Source organism: Salmo trutta, unplaced genomic scaffold (genome assembly GCF_901001165.1).
Source record: "Salmo trutta unplaced genomic scaffold, fSalTru1.1, whole genome shotgun sequence".
NCBI classification, from domain to species: Eukaryota; Metazoa; Chordata; class Actinopteri; order Salmoniformes; family Salmonidae; genus Salmo; species Salmo trutta.
The window spans coordinates 1-17536 of record NW_021822721.1 but is presented as its reverse complement, the minus strand read 5'-3'; the positions used below and the strand labels follow the sequence as shown (position 1 = coordinate 17536).

The 17536-nt window shown below is 46.4% G+C and overlaps 1 protein-coding gene across 1 annotated transcript in view; it reads right to left on the bottom strand.

Moving 5' to 3' along the window:
• LOC115184007 (2-hydroxyacylsphingosine 1-beta-galactosyltransferase-like) overlaps nucleotides 1-16626 on the bottom strand; it is a 41060-nt gene extending 24434 nt beyond the window's left edge. Inside the window, exons 1-3 of the mRNA XM_029745007.1 lie at nucleotides 16608-16626; nucleotides 16389-16466; nucleotides 285-490 (exon numbers count right to left, since the gene is read on the bottom strand). Of these exons, the coding sequence (XP_029600867.1) occupies nucleotides 285-488 (204 nt within the window). The 5' untranslated portion in view covers nucleotides 489-490; nucleotides 16389-16466; nucleotides 16608-16626. The remainder of the gene's footprint in view (nucleotides 1-284; nucleotides 491-16388; nucleotides 16467-16607) is intronic.
• Between the last annotated feature and the right edge of the window lie 910 nt (nucleotides 16627-17536).

Below are 17536 nucleotides of genomic sequence, written 5' to 3'. Positions count from 1 at the left end.
CACCAATGTCCCTGCTACTTAGAAACACAATGTTACCTGGCCCATCTCTGACACCAATGACCCTGCTACTTAGTAACACAATGTTACCTGGCCCAACTCTGACACCAATGACCCTGCTACTTAGTATCACAATGTTACCTGGCCGCCCATCTCTGACACCAATGACCCTTCTACTTAGAAACACAATGTTACCTGGCCCAACTCTGACACCAATGACCCTGCTACTTAGCAACACAATGTTACCTGGCCCATCTCTGACACCTGAAATGTAAATGTAATGTTACCTGTCGCCCTTCTGACAGCAGTAAGGAAGTATCATGTCCCTGGAGGTGGAGTTCTGTAGCCAGCGTCTTGAAGATGTAGAGGTGAGACTCAAACATGATGGGAGGGACAACGATGATCCTGGAGGACCAGCATGCACTGGGGTACAGGGAGAGGTGGAGGTGGAGGAAGAGGAGGAGGGAGAGGAGCGACGGGGGAGGGTGCATGGCTGGGAGGAACATCGGGGAAGGGAGGAGAGGAAGAGAGAAAATAGACATCAGGACAGAAGACATATTTATCAGGCTGTATCCCTCCCTCCCCCCTCCCTCCCTCCTTCTCTTCTTCTCTCTCTTCCTCCCTCCCTCTCTCCCTCCTTCTCTTCTTCTCTCTCTTCCTCCCTCCCTCCCTCTCTCCTTCTCTTCTTCTCTCTTCCTCCCTCCCTCCCTCTCTATCTCTCTCCCTCCCTCCCTCTCTCTCTCTTCCTCCCTCCCTCCCTCCCTCCCTCCCATATATAGTCATCAATGACAACCCGTGTGGGTAGAACGAGCAGCGTTCAAACCCCTTGCTGCTCTCTGGAAACACACACAAACACAATGGACCTTTACGGCCACCAGCCTCCCAGCTAAATATCGGAGGCCCACTCCCATACTGTTGAATCTAACACTCAAACCCAGTCACAGCCTGAGTGTGTGTGTGGTTGGTGTGTGTGTGTGGTGTGTGGTGTGTGGGTCTGTGTGGTGTCCTGTGTGTGGCTCTGTGTGTGAGTGTGACTAAACGGTCTAAGTATACAATAGGTAACTGATTAGGAGGCGTTCTGAGTGGTGTTGCCAGACTCATTGTGGGTGGAGTTCAAATGTTTCCCTGATCCCTTTATAGTGCACTACATTTGACCAGGGCCTTATGGGGAATAATAACTGAGATTCATAAATGTGTATCTCTGACAGGCTTTCTTACAAACGGGTCACCTATGGCACCGTTATGCTATGATAAGAGAGAGAGATACACAATCTATAGCTATCTAACAAAACCTCTACCACTAGTCTCTCTCTCTCTCTCTCTCTCTCTCTCTCTCTCTCTCTCTCTCTCTCTCTCTCTCTCTCTCTCTCTCTCTCTCTCTCTCTCTCTCTCTCTCTGATAGAGGAGATGTTTAAGAGACGCTGGCAGAATGCCTAGTGATATCAGTAATTTAATAGAGTTCTGTTGGCAGCGCCTGATTCCCAGATAAAGCAGGAATGTTGTTTTATTCTTTATGCGGTGCAGAACACCGGAAGGAAACAGCACTGAATTATCACCCTGAATCCATTGTAACGTTTGTTTGTGCCAACGTCGATTAACACGATAATAAAAAAAACATTTATTAACTCATTAATGAATTAATTTATCAGGGATTACACTCCCATATGGACAGTCTCTATCATATCTACAGTCTCTATCATATCTACAGACCCAGTGGGTACCTGTCCTATCTACAGACCCAGTGGGGTACCAGTCCTCTATCTACAGACCCAGTGGGGTAACAGGTCTCTATCATATCTACAGACCCCGTGGGGTACCAGTCTCTATCTACAGACCCAGTGGGGGTAACAGTCTCTATCTACAGACCCAGTGGGGTACCAGGTCCTCTATCATCTCTACAGACCCAGTGGGGTACCAGTCTATCTACAGACCCAGTGGGGTAACAGTCTCTATCATATCTAAAGCCCCAGTGGGGTACCAGTCTCTATCATATCTACAGCCCCAGTGGGGTACCAGTCTCTATCTACAGACCCAGGGGGGTACCAGTCTCTATCATGATCTACAGCCCCAGTGGGGTACCAGTCTCTATCTACAGACCAGTGGGGTAACAGTCTCTATCTACAGACCCAGTGGGGTAACAGTCTCTATCATATCTACAGACCCAGTGGGGTAACCATCTCTATCCTACAGACCCAGTGGGGTAACAGTCTCTATCATATCTACAGACCCAGTGGGGTAACCAGTCTCTATCTACAGACCCAGTGGGGTACCAGTCCTCTATCATATCTACAGACCCAGTGGGGTAACAGTCCTCTATCTACAGACCCAGTGGGGTAACAGTCTCTATCTACAGACCCAGTGGGGTACCAGTCTCTATCATATCTACAGACCCAGTGGGGTACAGTCTCTATCATATCTACAGACCCAGTGGGGTAACAGTCTCTATCTACAGACCCAGTGGGGTAACAGTCTCTATCTACAGACCCAGTGGGGTAACAGTCTCTATCATATCTACAGACCCAGTGGGGTACCAGTCTCTATCTACAGACCCAGTGGGGTACCAGTCTCTATCTACAGACCCAGTGGGGTAACAGTCTCTATCTACAGACCCAGTGGGGTAACAGTCTCTATCATATCTACAGACCCAGTGGGGTACCAGTCTCTATCTACAGACCCAGTGGGGTACCAGTCTCTATCATACTACAGACCCAGTGGGGTAACAGTCTCTATCTACAGACCCAGTGGGGTAACAGTCTCTATCTACAGACCCAGTGGGGTACCAGTCTCTATCATATCTACAGACCCAGTGGGGTAACAGTCTCTATCATATCTACAGACCCAGTGGGGTAACAGTCTCTATCTACAGACCCAGTGGGGTAACAGTCTCTATCTACAGACCCAGTGGGGTAACAGTCTCTATCTATCTACAGACCCAGTGGGGTACCAGTCTCTATCTACAGACCCAGTGGGGTACCAGTCTCTATCTACAGACCCAGTGGGGTAACAGTCTCTATCTACAGCCCCAGTGGGGTAAGTCTCTATCATACTACAGACCCAGTGGGGTACCAGTCTCTATCTACAGACCCAGTGGGGTAACAGTCTCTCTACAGACCCAGTGGGGTAAGTCTCTATCATATCTACAGACCCAGTGGGGTACCAGTCTCTATCTACTGACCCAGTGGGGTACCAGTCTCTATCTACACCCAGTGGGGTAACAGTCTCTATCATATCTACAGACCCAGTGGGGTACCAGTCTCTATCTACAGACCCAGTGGGGTAACAGTCTCTATCTACAGACCCAGTGGGTACCAGTCTCTATCATCTCTACAGACCCAGTGGGGTACCAGTCTCTATCTACAGACCCAGTGGGGTAACAGTCTCTATCTACAGACCCAGTGGGGTAACAGTCTCTATCTACAGACCCAGTGGGGTAACAGTCTCTATCTACCGACCCAGTGGGGTACCAGTCTCTATCTACAGACCCAGTGGGGTAACAGTCTCTATCATATCTACAGACCCAGTGGGGTACCAGTCTCTATCTACTGAACCCAGTGGGGTACCAGTCTCTATCTACAGACCAGTGGGGGTACAGTCCTATCAATATCTACAGACCCGTGGGGTACCAGTCTCTATCTACAGACCCAGTGGGGTACCAGTCTCTATTCTACAGACCCAGTGGTGTAACAGTCTCTATCTACAGACCCAGTGGGGTAACAGTCTCTAGCAATCTACAGACCCAGTGGTGGTAACAGTCTCTATCTACAGACCCAGTGGGGTACCAGTCTCTATCATATCTACAGACCCAGTGGGGGACGTCTCTATCTACAGACCCAGTGGGGTACAGTCTCTATCTACAGACCCAGTGGGGTAACAGTCTCTATCTACAGACCCAGTGGGGTACCAGTCTCTATCATATCTACAGACCCAGTGGGGTAACAGTCCTCTATCTATCTACAGACCCAGTGGGGTAACAGTCTCTATCTACAGACCCAGTGGGGTACAGTCTCTATCTACAGACCCAGTGGGGTACCAGTCTCTATCATTCTACAGACCCAGTGGGGTAACAGTCTCTATCATATCTACAGACCCAGTGGGGTAACAGTCTCTATCTACAGACCCAGTGGGGGTAACAGTCTCTATCTACAGACCCAGGTGGGGTAACAGTCTCTATCTACAGACCCAGTGGGGTACCAGTCTCTATCTACAAGACCCAGTGGGTACAGTCTCTATCTACAGACCCAGTGGGGTAACAGTCTCTATCTACAGACCCAGTGGGGTAACAGTCTCTATCATATCTACAGACCCAGTGGGGTACCAGTCTCTATCTACTGACCCAGTGGGTACCAGTCTCTATCTACAGACCCAGTGGGGTAACGTCTCTATCATATCTACTACAGACCCAGTGGGGTACCAGTCTCTATCTACAGACCCAGTGGGGTACCAGTCTCTATCATATCTACAGACCCAGTGGGGTAACAGTCTCTATCTACAGACCCAGTGGGGTACCAGTCTCTAGCATATCTACAGACCCAGTGGGGTAACAGTCTCTATCATATCTACAGACCCAGTGGGGTAACAGTCTCTATCTACAGACCCAGTGGGGTAACAGTCCCTCTATCTACAGACCCAGTGGGGTAACAGTCTCTATCTACAGACCCAGTGGGGTACCAGTCATCTATCTACAGACCCAGTGGGGTAACAGTCTCTATCATATCTACAGACCCAGTGGGGTACCAGTCTCTATCTACAGACCCAGTGGGGTACCAGTCTCTATCATATCTACAGACCCAGTGGGGTAACAGTCTCTATCTACAGACCCAGTGGGGTACCAGTCTCTATCATATCTACAGACCCAGTGGGGTACCAGTCTCTATCATATCTACAGACCCAGTGGGGTAACAGTCTCTATCTACAGACCCAGTGGGTACCAGTCATCTATCTACAGACCCAGTGGGGTAACAGTCTCTATCATATCTACAGACCCAGTGGGGTACCAGTCTCTATCTACAGACCCAGTGGGTGGTACCAGTCTCTATCTACAGACCCAGTGGGGTAACAGTCTCTATCTACAGACCCAGTGGGGTAAACAGTCTCTATCTACAGACCCAGTGGGGTAACAGTCTCTATCTACAGACCCAGTGGGGTACCAGTCTCTAATCTACAGACCCAGTGGGGGTAACAGTCTCTATCATATCTACAGACCCAGTGGGGTACCAGTCTCTATCTACAGACCCAGTGGGGTACCAGTCCTCTATCTACAGACCCAGTGGGGTACCAGTCTCCTATCTACAGACCCAGTGGGGTAACAGTCTCTATCTACAGACCCAGTGGGGTACCAGTCCTCTATCTACAGACCCAGTGGGGTAACAGTTTTCTATCTACAGACCCAGTGGAACCCTGGTAGGATGATGTTGTTCCTGTAGTGTTTGTAAACACCCTGGTTGGTTGATTAATAACCTGAACCAGATTACAGGGGTCGGGATACAGTTTTTTATTTATTTAGTTATTATTTAACCTTTATTTAACCAGGCAGATCAGTTAAGAACAAAATCTTATTTACAATGACGGGCCTACCAGAAGGCAAAAAGGATTAAAAAAAATATATATTTCCATATATAAATATTGGACAAAACACACATCACGACAAGAGAGACAACATAACACAGCAAGGCAGCAACACATGAGAACACAGCATGGTAGCAACACAACATGGTAGCAACACAACGGGTAGCAACACAAAAACACGGTACAAACATTATCGGGAACAGACAACAGCACAAAGGGCAAGAAGGTAGAGAGACAACAATACATCACGCAAAGCAGCCACAACTGTCAGAGTGTCCATGATTGAGTCTTTGAATGAAGAGATGGAGATAAAACGGTCCAGTTTGAGTGTTTGTTGCAGCTCGTTCCAGTCGCTAGCTGCAGCGAACTGAAAAGATGAGCGACCCAGGGATGTGTTTGCTTTGGGGACCTTTAACAGAATGTGACTGGCAGAACGGGTATTGTATGTGCAGGATGAGGGCTGCAGTAGATATCTCAGATAGAGGGGAGTGAACGGGTGTTGTATGTGGAGGATGAGGGCTGCAGTAGATATCTCAGATAGGGGGGGAGTGAACGGGTGTTGTATGTGGAGGATGAGGGCTGCAGTAGATAGATAGGGGGGAGTGAACGGGTGTTGTATGGGGAGGATGAGGGCTGCAGTAGATATCTCAGATAGGGGGGAGTGAACGGGTGTTGTATGGGGAGGATGAGGCTGCAGTAGATATCTCAGATAGGGGGGAGTGAACGGGTGTTGTATGGGAGGATGAGGGCTGCAGTAGATATGTCAGATAGGGGGGAGTGAACGGGTGTTGTATGTGGAGGATGAGGGCTGCAGTAGATATCTCAGATAGGTGGGAGTGAACGGGTGTTGTATGTGGAGGATGAGGGCTGCAGTAGATATCTCAGATAGGTGGGAGTGAACGGGTGTTGTATGTGGAGGATGAGGGCTGCAGTAGATATCTCAGATAGGGGGGGAGTGAGGCCTAAGAGGATTTTTATAAATAAGCATCAACCAGTGGGTCTTGCGACGGGTATACAGAGATGACCAGTTTACAGAGGAGTATAGAGTGATGTTTCCTATAAGGAGCATTGGTGGCCAATCTGACGGTATACAGAGACGACCAGTTTACAAAGGAGTATAGAGTGCAGCGACGTGTCCTAGTGAGAAGTGAGGAGCTTCCTGTTAAACGGACAGCCTGATGAAAACAGTCAATATTCAGGTCCTCAAGAAAGCAGACGTCTCTGTTTACATCACATAAACTATCAAGCATTTAGCAACACCTGTAGCCTATAGCAACACCCCAAAAGAAGGAAAACATTCCCCCGGCCCATTTCACCACCGCCACCAGCCTGTTACCGTTGACGCCAGACAGGAAGTGGCCATGGATTCATTCTGCTTACGCCAAATCCTGACTCTGCCATCAGCATGACGGCTCAACAGGAACCTGAATTCGTCGGACCGAGGAATGTTTTTTCGACTCGTCGGTTGGTCCAGTGTTGGTGATGGCGTGCACACTAGAGCCACTTCCTCTTGCTTTTAGCTGATAGGACCCGGTGTGGTCGTCTGCCTGCAATAGCCAATCCGTGACGAGGACCGACGAGTTGTGATTTCGCCCACTAGGGGCTGTCGCTGACTGGATGGGGTTTGTTTGTTTGTTTGTTTGTTTGCCGCACCATTCTCGGGTAAACAGCATGCTTGTTGTTTGGGGTTTTAGGCTGGGTTTCTGTACAGCACTTTGAGATATCAGCTGATGTAAGACTCACTGTCTGTAGGACGGTGTATTTAGAGTTTTAGAGTTTAGAATTTAGTTTTAGAATTTAGAATATTGTATATTTAGAGTTTTAGAATTTTAGAATTTAGAATATTGTGTATTTAGAATTTAGAATTTAGTTTTAGAATTTTGAATATTGTGTATTTAGAGTTTTAAAATATTAGAATTTAGTTTAGAATTTAGAATATTGTGTATTTAGAGTTTTAGAATTTTAGAATTTAGAATATTGTGTATTTAGAATTTTAGAGTTTTAGAATTTAGAATATTATGTATTTAGAGTTTTAGAGTTTTAGGATTTTAGTATTTAGTTTTAGAATATTGTATATTTAGAATTTTAGAATTTAGAATATTTGTTCTAGGGGGAAGGGGGAGAAAGAGAGAGTGACAGACAGAGAGAGGACTCTCTCCCTGCGGCAGCCATCTCGTAGCCATTGTTCTGATGGGCAGATATTGTTACGACCTCCCCTCCTCCCCGCCAGACAGCCTGCTGAATGTCACCATGGCAACCACCTAGCGTCATCACGACTCGGGTTACTAACAGCCGAGTCAGGTTACACACACACACACACACACACACACACACACACACACACACACACACACACACACACACACAGCTTGAGCCAGCCTGTATTTATTTATAAGTATTAACCTTTATTTAACTAGGCAAGTTAGTTAAGAACAAATTATTATTTACAATGACGGCCTACGCCGGCCAATCCTTACCCAGGACGACGTTGGGCCAATTGCGGGACACCCAATGGGGACTCCAAAATCACGGCTGGTTGTGATACAGCCTGGAATGGAACCAGGGTCTGTAGTGACGCCTCTAGTACTGAGATGCAGTGCCTTAGACCACTGTGGTACAGCCTGGAATGGAACCAGGGTCTGTAGTGACGCCTCTAGAACTGAGATGCAGTGCCTTAGACCGCTTGTGATACAGCCTGGAATGGAACCAGGGTCTGTAGTGATGCCTCTAGAACTGAGATGCAGTGCCTTAGACCACTGTGGTTACAGCTGGAATGGAACCAGGGTCTGTAGTGACGCCTCTAGAACTGAGATGCAGTGCCTTAGACCCGCTGGCCACTCGGGAGCCCTCTGTAGACCCCCACTGATCCTCTGGGTCTGATGGTAGTGTGGGAGTTAATTGTAATGTAACTAGGGGCAGTTGATATGCTGAGCTACTAATGTAAACAATGAGTACATTGGCCGGATAGAGAGGTGGGGGCAATTGCCATCTCTGAGTAGGATGTCATGCCAAAGATTGCATTAGCTGAGAACATAGATACATTTGTGCCTTCTGACGTACCAGGAGGAAGCAGGAGGAAGGATGGTGGCAGATTGACCGACATGTGAACCATATGCAATAAATGTATTATTTTGTTGTATGAGCTAGGGGGTTTCTGCCACCATTGTAATCCACAACCGGAACAGATGTGGGCGTTATCAGGTGTAAACAAGCAAGGAACTCGGGTTGGAAGATAATGGTGGCTGAAGAACTAAAGGGGAGTAATTTAATTAACATAGGGGATGTATCCATATGCTGTATGTGTATAAAAGCAGAGCCGATGCTCAGGGAAGGTAGATGTTCCGCGGATCACCTCGGCTTTTGCTACTTTGTATTAAAGCCTATATTGAATTCAAGAGTTCTTGTACGAGTGTTATATTTTTGAAGCAATATTCCACGACAGTAGTCAGCTAGCCACTGCTAGCGGTCAACAGCTAACTTTTAGCCTTGACAACTCCTGCCAGTCTGCTCAGCGTGATTCAACCCAGAGCGAACCGGACGTCTTATTCTCCATCTCCCCGGATTCCTACCGCATGCTCTGAACCTCTTCACCTGATCATCGCAGATAGCTAGCTAGCTATCCCGATTGGCTTCTCCTGGCTAACGTCTCTGTCCCGAAGCAAGCACCAATTAGCCTGAAGCTAGCCTATGCTAGGCCCATCTCCCGGCTAGCTGAAGAGGTCCATCAGCCACTCCTTGGGCTACAATACCTATTTTGCCAATTTGCCTGGACCCCTTTTACTGTGGACACGGAGCCCCGCCGATTCATCACGACTGGACTACCGACGTAATCCGCCCGAGGGGGTTTTTCAACTGGCCCCTCCGTCGCGACGTCCCCTGATTGCCCATCTGCTAACCTGCTAACCGCGGCCCGCTAGCTGTCTAGAGCACACCGGACTGTTAGCTGAAGAAGTCCATCAGCCAATTTATTGCGCTACTATGCGTATTTTGCCAATTGGCCTGGACCCTTTTACTACACGGAGCCCTGCCGATCCACGACGACTGATCTGCCGATGTAACCGCACGAGGGGGTTACAACAGACTTCTTCCGTCACGACGTCCCTCTAAGGCCCTTCAGCTAGCCTGCTAGCCCCGGCCCGCTAGCTCCGGCCCGCTAGCTGTCTGAATCGCCATGTCTCCAGCTCGCCCAGCTACTCACAGGACCAAATGATCACTCGGCTACCTCTCCCTAATGTCAATATGCCTTGTCCATTGCTGTTTTGGTTAGTAATTATTGCCTTATTTCACCGTAGTGCCTCTAGCCCTGCTCAATATGCCTTAGCTAAACCTTTAGTTCCACCTCCCACACATGCGGTGACCTCACCTGTTTTAAATGATGTTTCTAGAGACAATATCTCTCTCATCATCACTCAATGCATATGTTTACCTCCACTGTATTCACATCCTACCTTACCTTTGTCTGTACATTATACTTGAATCTATTCTACCACGCCCAGGAAACCTGTTCCTTTTACTCTCTGTTCCGAACGTACCAGACAACCAGTTCTTATAGCATTTAGCCATACCCTTATCCTACTCCTCCTCTGTCCCTCTGGTGATGTAATCCAGGCCCTGCAGCGCCTAGCTCCACTCCTACTCCCCAGGCACTCTCATTTGTTGACTTCTGTAGCCGTAAAAGCCTTGGTTTCATGCATGTTAACATTAGAAGCCTCCTCCCTAAGTTTGTTTTATTCACTGCTTTAGCACACTCCGCCAACACCGGATGTCTTAGCCGTGTCTGAATCCTGGCTTAGGAAGACCACCAAAAACGCTGAAATTTCCATCCCTTACTATAACATTTCCATCAAGATTGAACTGCCAAAGGGGGCGGTGTTGCAATCTACTGCAGAGATAGCCTGCAGAGTCCTATCTTACTATCCAGGTCTGTGCCCAAACAATTTGAGCTTCTAATTTTTAAAATCCACCTTTCCAGAAACAAGTAATCTCGCCGTTGCCACTTGCTATAGACCACCCTCTGCCCCCAGCTGTGCCCTGGACACCATATGTGAACTGATTGCCCCCCATCTATCTTCAGAGTTGTTACTGTTAGGTGACCTAAACTGGGACATGCTTAACACCCCGGCCATCCTACAATCTAAGCTAGATGCCCTCAATCTCACACAAATTATCAAATGAACCTACCAGGTACAACCCCAAATCCGTAAACACGGAACCCTCATAGATATCATCCTGACCAACCTGCCCTCTAAATACACCTCTGCTGTCTTCAACCAGGATTTCAGCGATCACTGCCTCATTGCCTGCATCCGTTATGGGTCTGCGGTCAAACGACCACACCTCATCACTGTCAAACGCTCCCTGAAACACTTCAGCGAGCAGGCCTTTCTAATTGACCTGGCCGGGGTATCCTGGAAGGATATTGACCTCTTCCCGTCAGTAGAGGATGCCTGGTTATTCTTTAAAAGTGCTTTACTCACCATGTTAAATAAGCATGTATTTTTATAGTATTTACCCCATTCAAAAAATGTAGAACCAGGAACAGATATAGTCCTTGGTTCACTCCAGAACTGACTGCCCTTGATCAGCAGAAAAACATCCTGTGGCGTTCTGCATTAGCATCGGAAAGCCCCCCGCGATATGCAACTTTTCAGGGAAGTTAGGAACCAATATACACAGGCAGTTAGGAAAGCAAAGGCTAGCTTTTTCTAACAGAAATTTGCATCCCGTAGCACAAACTCCAAAAGGTTCTGGGACATTAAAGTCCATGGAGAATAAGAGCACCTCCTCCCAGCTGCCCACTGCACTGAGGCTAGGAAACACTGTCACCACCGATAAATCCGTGAAAATTTAGAATTTCAATAAGCATTTCTCTACGGCTGGCCATGCTTTCCACCTGGCTACCCCTACCCCGGTTAACAGCCCTGCACCCCCCACAGCAACTCGCCCAAGCCTTCCCCATTTCTCTTTCACCCTAATCCATATAGCTGATGTTCTGAAAGAGCTGCAAAATCTGGACCCCTACAAATCAGCCGGGCTAGACAATCTGGAGCCCTCTCTTTCTAAAATTATCCGCCAAAATTGTTGCAAACCCTATTACTAGCCTAGTCAACATTCTCTTTTGTATCATCTGAGATTCCCAAAGATTGGAAAGCTGCCACGGTCATCCCCCTCTTCAAAGGGGGTGACACTCTAGACCCAAACTGCTACCAGACCGATATCCATCCTGCCCTGCCTTTCTAAGGTCTTCGAAAGCCAAGTTAACAAACAGATTACCGACCATTTCGAATCCCACCGTACCTTCTCCGCTATGCAGTCTAGTTTCTGAGCTGGTCATGGGTGCACCTCAGCCACGCTCAAGGTCCTAAACGATATCATAATCACCATCGATAAGAGACATTACTGTGCAAACCATCTTCATCGACCTGGCCAAGGCCTTCAACTCTGTCAATCACCGTATTCTTATCGGCAGACTCAACAGCCTTGGTTTCTACAAATGACTGCATCGCCTGGTTCACCAACTACTTCTCAGACAGAGTTCAGTGTGTCAAATCGGAGGGCCTGTGTCCGGACCTCTGGCAGTCTCTATGGGGGGTGCCACAGGGTTCAATCCTCAGGCCGACTCTCTTCTCTGTATACATCACATGATGTCGCTCTTCCTGCTGGTGATTCTCTGATCCACCTCTACGCAGACGACACCATTCTGTATACTTCTGGCTGTCACGATTCCACCAAAGTTGGTTCCTCTCCTTGTTCGGGCGGCGTTCGGCGTCACCAGTTTCTAGCCATCGTCAATCCACTTTTCATTTCCATTTGTTTTGTCTTGTTTTCCCTACACACTCTGTTCCACCTGGTCCCCACGATCGAGACGAATAACCGCTTTAGGTTGACGAATAGATATAGGACGACATAGATATGTTGTGTAGGAATCCAACCAGCTCCATAGAAACAGTTCTGAGGAACAACAAACAACTATATTATAACCAGTAAAGAGGTATCTTGATATCCTCTCACAAAACCCAACTCAGGAAAGGTCAATATCAACACGAGGCAGGAGGAAAACACCTGAGGTGACATACCTGAGTCTATGTTTCCATAGAAACAGTCTCACCTTCCTCCCCCGCCCTCTCTCTGTCTCTCTCTAACTAGTCTGACCAGCTCATGATCCTTCTCTCTCTCTCTCTCTCTCTCTCTCTCTCTCTCTCTCTCTCTGTCTCTCTCTGTCTCTCTCTCTGTCTCTCTCTCTGTCTCTCTGTCTGTCTGTCTCTCTTCTGTCTGTCTGTCTCTCTGTCTGTCTGTCTGTCTCGCTGTCTGTCTGTCTGTCTGTCTGTCTGTCTGTCTGTCTGTCTGTCTGTCGTCTGTCTCGCTGTCTCGCTGTCTGTCTGTCTCTCTGTCTCTCTGTCTCTCTCTGTCTCTCTCTAAATAGTCTGACCAGCTCATGATCCTTCTCTCTCTTTCTCTCTCTCTCTCTCGCTCTAACTAGTCTGACCAGCTCTTGATCCTTCTCTCTCTGTCTCTCTCTCTCTCTGTCTCTCTCTCTGTCTCTCTCTCTGTCTCTCTCTCTGTCTCTCTCTCTCTCTCTCTCTCTCTCTCTCTAACTAGTCTGACCAGCTCATGATCCTTCTCTCTCTCTCTCTCTAACTAGTCTGACCAGCTCATGAACCTTCTCTCTCGCGCTGCACCCCCCCTCCCCCCCCAAAAAATATATTTTTCATAAAAGCAGTTAACTGGCCCTTTACTAGTCCTGTATAACAGGCCTTTACTAGTCCTGTATTACCAGGCCTTCACTAGTCCTGTATTAACAGGCCTTTACTAGTCCTGTATTAACAGGCCTTACTAGTCCGTATTAACAGGCCTTTACTAGTCCTGTATTAACAGACCTTTACTAGTCCTGTATTAACAGACCTTTACTAGTCCTGTATTAACAGGCCTTTACTAGTCCTGAATTAACAGACCATTACTAGTCCTGTATTAACAGGCCTTTACTAGTCCTGTATTAACAGGCCTTTACTAGTCCTGTATTAACAGACCTTTACTAGTCCTGTATTAACAGGCCTTTACTAGTCCTGTATTAACAGGCCTTTACTAGTCCTGTATTAACAGACCTTTACTAGTCCTGTATTAGTGGACCTTTACTAGTCCTGTATTAACAGACCTTTACTAGTCCTGTATTACTAGTCCTGTATTAACAGGCCTTTACTAGTCCTGTATTACTAGTCCTGTATTACTAGTCCTGTATTAACAGGCCTTTACTAGTCCTGTATTACTAGTCCTGTATTAACAGGCCTTTACTAGTCCTGTATTAGTGGACAGATCAACATTAACTAAGGAACAGACTACTGACATTATGGATCAACATTAACTAAGGAACAGACTACTGACATTATGGATCAACATTAACTAAGGAACAGACTACTGACATTATGGATCAACATTAACTAAGGAACAGACTACTGACATTATGGATCAACATTAACTAAGGAACAGACTACTGACATTATGGATCAACATTAACTAAGGAACAGACTACTGACATTATGGATCAACATTAACTAAGGAACAGACTACTGACATTATGGATCAACATTAACTAAGGAACAGACTACTGACATTATGGATCAACATTAACTAAGGAACAGACTACTGACATTATGGATCAACATTAACTAAGGAACAGACTACTGACATTATGGATCAACATTAACTAAGGACAGACTACTGACATTATGGATCAACATTAACTAAGGAACAGACTACTGACATTATGGATCAACATTAACTAAGGTACAGACTACTGACATTATGGATCAACATTAACTAAGGAACAGACTACTGACATTATGGATCAACATTAACTAAGGCAGACTACTGACATTATGGATCAACATTAACTAAGGAACAGACTACTGACATTATGGATCAACATTAACTAAGGAACAGACTACTGACATTATGGATCAACATTAACTAAGGAACAGACTACTGACATTATGGATCAACATTAACTAAGGCAGAACAGACTACTGACATTATGGATCAACATTAACTAAGGCAGAACAGACTACTGACATTATGGATCAACATTAACTAAGGAACAGAATACTGACATTATGGATCAACATTAACTAAGGAACAGACTACTGACATTATGGATCAACATTAACTAAGGAACAGACTACTGACATTATGGATCAACATTAACTAAGGGACAGACTACTGACATTATGGATCAACATTAACTAAGGCAGAACAGACTACTGACATTATGGATCAACATTAACTAAGGAACAGACTACTGACATTATGGATCAACATTAACTAAGGAACAGACTACTGACATTATGGATCAACATTAACTAAGGAACAGACTACTGACATTATGGATCAACATTAACTAAGGAACAGACTACTGACATTATGGATCAACATTAACTAAGGAACAGACTACTGACATTATGGATCAACATTAACTAAGGAACAGACTACTGACATTATGGATCAACATTAACTAAGGTAGAACAGTTAGACTACTGTCTGTAGTTACTAGAACAACATCCTGGTCACACGGTCATGTGACATTAATAGAGCATTATAAATACTGCATTATAAAAGGGAATCGGATGCCATAAGGACACAGTGGAACTCATTGTGTTGTTATGTAGATTCTTCATAGTGCTGTGTGCTCTGGTGTCTCTGGGTCAATGTTTGAGTTTTGGCAGGTGAGGTATATTGGATAATAACTAGAAGGAAATGGCCCGTTTTCTATTGTCTCCGTTTGTAAGACATAGTTATGCTTTTGAGACACAGAGAGAGAAAGAAGGGATTGAACGAGAGTTCCCAGAAAGAGTGAGGCATTGTGGTCTCCCGATGGCGCAGTGTTGTAAAGTACTGCATCTCAGCTTGAGGCGTCACTACAGACACCCTGGTTCGATTACAGGCTGTATCACAACCCGGCTGTGTTCGGGAGTCCCTTAGGGCGGCTCCCATATCGGCCGGGTTTGGTTGTTGTAAATAGAATTGGTTCTTAACACGACTTGGTCTTGTTAATAAAGCTTCAATGAAATGTGCTGTTTTTTTTTAAAATCGAGAAACACTGACTCTGTGCCTAGACTACCCACGGTCTCCCTCCCTTGACTACCCCCGGTCTCCCTCCCTAGACTACCCACGGTCTCCCTCTCCCTAGACTACCCACGGTCTCCCTCCCTAGACTACCCACGGTCTCCCTCCCTAGACTACCCACGGTCTCCCTCTCCCTAGACTACCCACGGTCTCCCTCCCTAGACTACCCACGGTCTCCCTCCCTAGACTACCCACGGCGAGATGCACCTGCTTAGGTGTCCTGCTTTGGTTACGACACTCTCTCTCTCTCTCCTCACTCTCCCTCCTCTCTCTGTCTCTCTCTCTCTCCCTACCTCTCTCTCTCCCTCCCCTCTCCCTCTCTCCTCTCTCTCCTCTCTCCCTCTCTCCTCTCTCTCTCCTCCTCTCTCCCCTCCGTCTCTCTCCCTCCCTAGCTCTCCTCTCTCCGTCTCTCTCTCTCCTCCCTCTCTCCCTCTCTCTGTCTCTCTCCCTCTCCCTAGCTCTCTCTCTCTCGTTGAACTTTTTTTTCTCTCTCTATCAACCCGCGTATATTAGACGCTCACAACTTTACTGCTATTCGGTCATAAATACGAGGGTATCTGTAAACTATATAGCGCCTGTATATTTCGAAACCACACGCAAACACACACGCTCTCGCGGGAGCGGATACACACACACACACACACACACACACACACACCACACCACGGACACCTGTTGCTGCTGTATACTAGCTGGAAGTTTCGTCTCACCTTAGTTCCTTTTTTACACGGTAGAAAGGGTGAGGTGAGGGGAGGCAGCCTCGACCGGCCAGACTATCCAGAGTCCACCTGAACAAGGTTGAATAATAAATAATAATCAATTCTGAAGAAAAAAAAGGTGTCCGTTTTAAATGGAAGAGCGGGTTAGCTCTGTGCTGCCGGCTCCTGTCCGGATGCGTCTAGAAACGGCTGGTAGAAGACAAGTCCTACCTCTGATCCAACTCCGACTGGCTTTCTCTGGGCGGGACTTAGCTCTGCGTTAGGCTACCTCCGAATGAAGGGAGTGGCAGAGAGACAGAGAGAGAGAGGGGGAGGAGAGAAGAGAGAGAGAGGAGAGGAGAGAGAGAGAGAAGAGTGGAGAGAGGAAAGAGAAGAGAATAGAAGAGTAAGAGAGCGAGAGAGAGAAGACTGTACTCTCTGTTTAGGGCCAGATAGCGTTCTAGTTTGCTCTGTGTTTTTTTGTTCTAATTCTTTCCAATTCTCCTAAGATCTAATTCTCTTTCTGTTTTCTCATGATTTTGGTTGGGTCTTTCCCATGCCAATAAGCCCTTTGAATTGAGAGAGACTACAACACTGCACATAGCCATTATATGATAGGTTTACTGTACATTTTTTTATTGTTTATTTCACTTTTGTTTATTATCTACTTCACTTGCTTTGGCGACGTTAACATATGTTTCCCATACCAATAAAGAACCTTACATTGAATTGACAGAGAGAAAGAGAGAGAGAGTTGGGGGAGAGATCACAGCAGCAAGATGTTGACCTGTTTGCCACAAGAAAGTCAACCAGTGAAGAACAAACACCATTGTAAATACACACATATTTATGTTTATTTACTTTCCCTTTCGTACTTTAACTATTTGCACATCGTTTACAACACTGTATATGACATAATAGACATTTGTAATGTCTTTATTCTTTTGGAACTTCTGTGAATGTAATGTTTAATGTTAATTTTTATTGTATTTCACTTTTTGTTTATTCTATTTCACTTGTTTTGACAATGTTACATATGTTTCCCATGACAATAAACCCTTAAAATGAATTTGTATTGAGAGAGAGAGAGAGAGAGAGGTACAAAGAGAGAGAGAGAGAGGTACAGAGAGAGAGAGAGAGAGGTACAGAGAGAGAGGTAC